General features: G+C 43.1%; 1 protein-coding gene across 1 annotated transcript in view; it reads left to right on the top strand.

Moving 5' to 3' along the window:
- LOC106818851 (inactive ubiquitin carboxyl-terminal hydrolase 54-like) overlaps window positions 1–2,159 on the top strand; it is a 41,059-nt gene extending 38,900 nt beyond the window's left edge. Inside the window, exons 3-6 of the mRNA XM_014823523.1 lie at window positions 166–300; window positions 1,036–1,232; window positions 1,725–1,830; window positions 2,130–2,159. Of these exons, the coding sequence (XP_014679009.1) occupies window positions 166–300; window positions 1,036–1,232; window positions 1,725–1,830; window positions 2,130–2,159 (468 nt within the window). The remainder of the gene's footprint in view (window positions 1–165; window positions 301–1,035; window positions 1,233–1,724; window positions 1,831–2,129) is intronic.
- The last annotated feature ends 523 nt before the right edge of the window (window positions 2,160–2,682 follow it).

Below are 2,682 nucleotides of genomic sequence, written 5' to 3'. Positions count from 1 at the left end.
TGTGTAGTGTGTGTGTGTGTGTGTGTGTGTGTGTGTGTGTGTGTGTGTGTGTGTGTGTGTGTGTGTGTGCGGGTGTGTGCGGGTGTGTGTGTGTCCGCGTGCATTGTGCGCCTGTGTACGTTCGCGTGTGTGTTGTTCCTCACATGTTCTTTCGCCGTGTTTCAGATGTTGTTCACGCAGTTCCAGTATAGTTCACAGAGCGCTCTCCCTCCCGATGCACTGCGGAAGGCTCTAGCCGAGACGTTCCACGACCAGCAGCGCTTCCAGCTCGGCCTCATGGACGACGCCGCCGAATGCTTCGTACGTAATTTACTGGCGCCCGTCTATAGTGTGTTATGCCGAGCATGGCCATGCATGACCCCGTGCAGCCATCTATCGGTTAATTCCGACGAAATGTAAACTAAATTATATCAGTATTGATATTCGTGCTCTGCTATGATATCAGGAGTGTATATAACAACAGATCTATTATTATAATCTATATTATATCTTATCTATTAATATAGCTATTATTATATTTTATATATATATATATTATGTTTATATATAAATATATTATCTTATTATATATATAATCTATTAATATAATCTATTACTATACACTCATGATGATATATAATTATAATATATACTCTGATACGTGGCTCCGTTGCTGAGCAGGGGAACAGGGAATTTGTGTTTATCACTGATATGAATGATTACGTTCCTATATCCTCCACATCTCTCTGCATTTTACATGTTTGTATGAATAATGATTACTGATAATACTTGCTGTATCTCTATATCTCCTCCCCCCTCTCGTGTCTCTCCTCTCTGCTCTCGATCTCGTCTCGATGCTCATCGATCTCCTCGCTCGTCTCTCTCTGCTCTCCTCATCTCTCTCTCTCGTCTCTGCTCTCGCTCTCACTGCTCCACTCGTCACTCTCCTCGCACTCTCTCTTGCTCTCTCTCTCGTTTCATCTTCTGCGCATAGCTGCTGATATGATAATCAATCCCTGCTCTGCTCTACTCTCTCTCTCTCTCTCTCTATTCTAGGAGAACCTTCTCTACCGCATACACTTCCACATCGCGCACGGCGAGCAGGAAGAGGCCTGCGTCGCCCGCCACTGCGTGCCGCACCGCAAGTTCGCCATGCGCGTCTCGGAGCAGTGCGTGTGCGCGGCGTGCGGCGCGCGCTCCGAGCCGCTGCCGTTCACGCAGATGGTGCACTACGTATCCGCCGCCGCTCTTGCGTGAGTCATCGCTCGTGCTGCCGCCTGGTGGCGACGTCCGAGAGCGTCGTCCGTGCGCGGAGGGTCGTTTCGCGCCGCGTCGATTTAGTGACGGAAATGGAAATAATAATGTTAATAGTAGTTCTACTACTCATAATAATAGTAGTAATAACAATAATAGTGATAACAATAATGATGATAATTGTATTAATAATAATAATACTGTAAATAAGATGATTATTATTATTATTTCCAAAGTGGATCACGGCATAAGCCGGTGGCTTCTGGGTTGACTGTGTCCCAACCTGGGACATAGGGATTCAATCCAAAATTTTTCGCTTATTATTATTATTATTATTATTATTATCATCATAATCATGACATCATTATATATTATTGTATAAATTGTGCAATCATTAATACTGTATATAATCATTATTGTATCACGATAACTCGTGAATCTGACATCACTGTTGTCATAGCACCACGCTCATCCATGATTGGTCGTTGCAGGTCGCAGAGTCGTATGATGGAGGCGGAGGGCGACATTGACACGCCGGAGAGATTCGGGCGTCTGCTGCGCAGGGCCGGTGCCATCGGCGATATGCGTAATTGTCCGGTGAGTGACATGGCATGCCACCTGGTGGCAGCGACGTTTATCGTTTATCACTTTTATTTGAAAAATTTTGTTGTTGTTATTTTCAAGCGATGTTCATATGGTTGTTACGATTTTTTGATATTTTTTGTTTTTATATATTATTTATACTTGTAGTGTAATTATTTGTACTTCTACTTTATACGCATGTATCCTATTTTTGTTGACGTTTCTTCTTGATGGACAAGATGGCCGTGTGATTACTGTTAGTTTGCTTCTCTTGGTTCGATGTCCATTAGTTTTTTGGTTTTTCTCGTTTCCAGAATAACTGTGGCNTGATTGTATCACAATAACTCGCCTCTTTTTTGGCCGTTGAATCTGACATCACCGTTGTCATAGCACCACGCTCATCCGTGATTGGTCGTTGCAGGTCGCAGAGTCGTATGATGGAGGCGGAGGGCGACATTGACACGCCGGAGAGATTCGGGCGTCTACTGCGCAGAGCCGGTGCCATCGGCGATATGCGTAATTGTCCGGTGAGTGACATGGCATGCCACCTGGTGGCAGCGACGTTTATTAATTGTTTATCACTTTTATTTGAAAAATTTTGTTGTTGTTATTTTCAAGCGATGTTCATACGGTTGTTACGATTTTTTGATATTTTTTGTTTTTATATATTATTTGTACTTTTACTTTATACTCTATACTACATGTATCCTATTTTTGTTGACGTTTCTTCTTGATGGACAAGATGGCCGTGTGATTACTGTTAGTTTGCTTCTCTTGGTTCGATGTCTATTAGTTTTTTGTTTTTTCGTTTTCAGAATAACTGTGGAGAGCGAAACCGGATCCATCGCAATCTGATGAACTGTCCTG

This window comes from Priapulus caudatus, unplaced genomic scaffold (genome assembly GCF_000485595.1).
Source record: "Priapulus caudatus unplaced genomic scaffold, Priapulus_caudatus-5.0.1 Scaffold2587, whole genome shotgun sequence".
Classification (NCBI taxonomy): Eukaryota; Metazoa; Priapulida; class Priapulimorpha; order Priapulimorphida; family Priapulidae; genus Priapulus; species Priapulus caudatus.
This window is presented reverse-complemented; position numbering and strand designations above follow the sequence as displayed.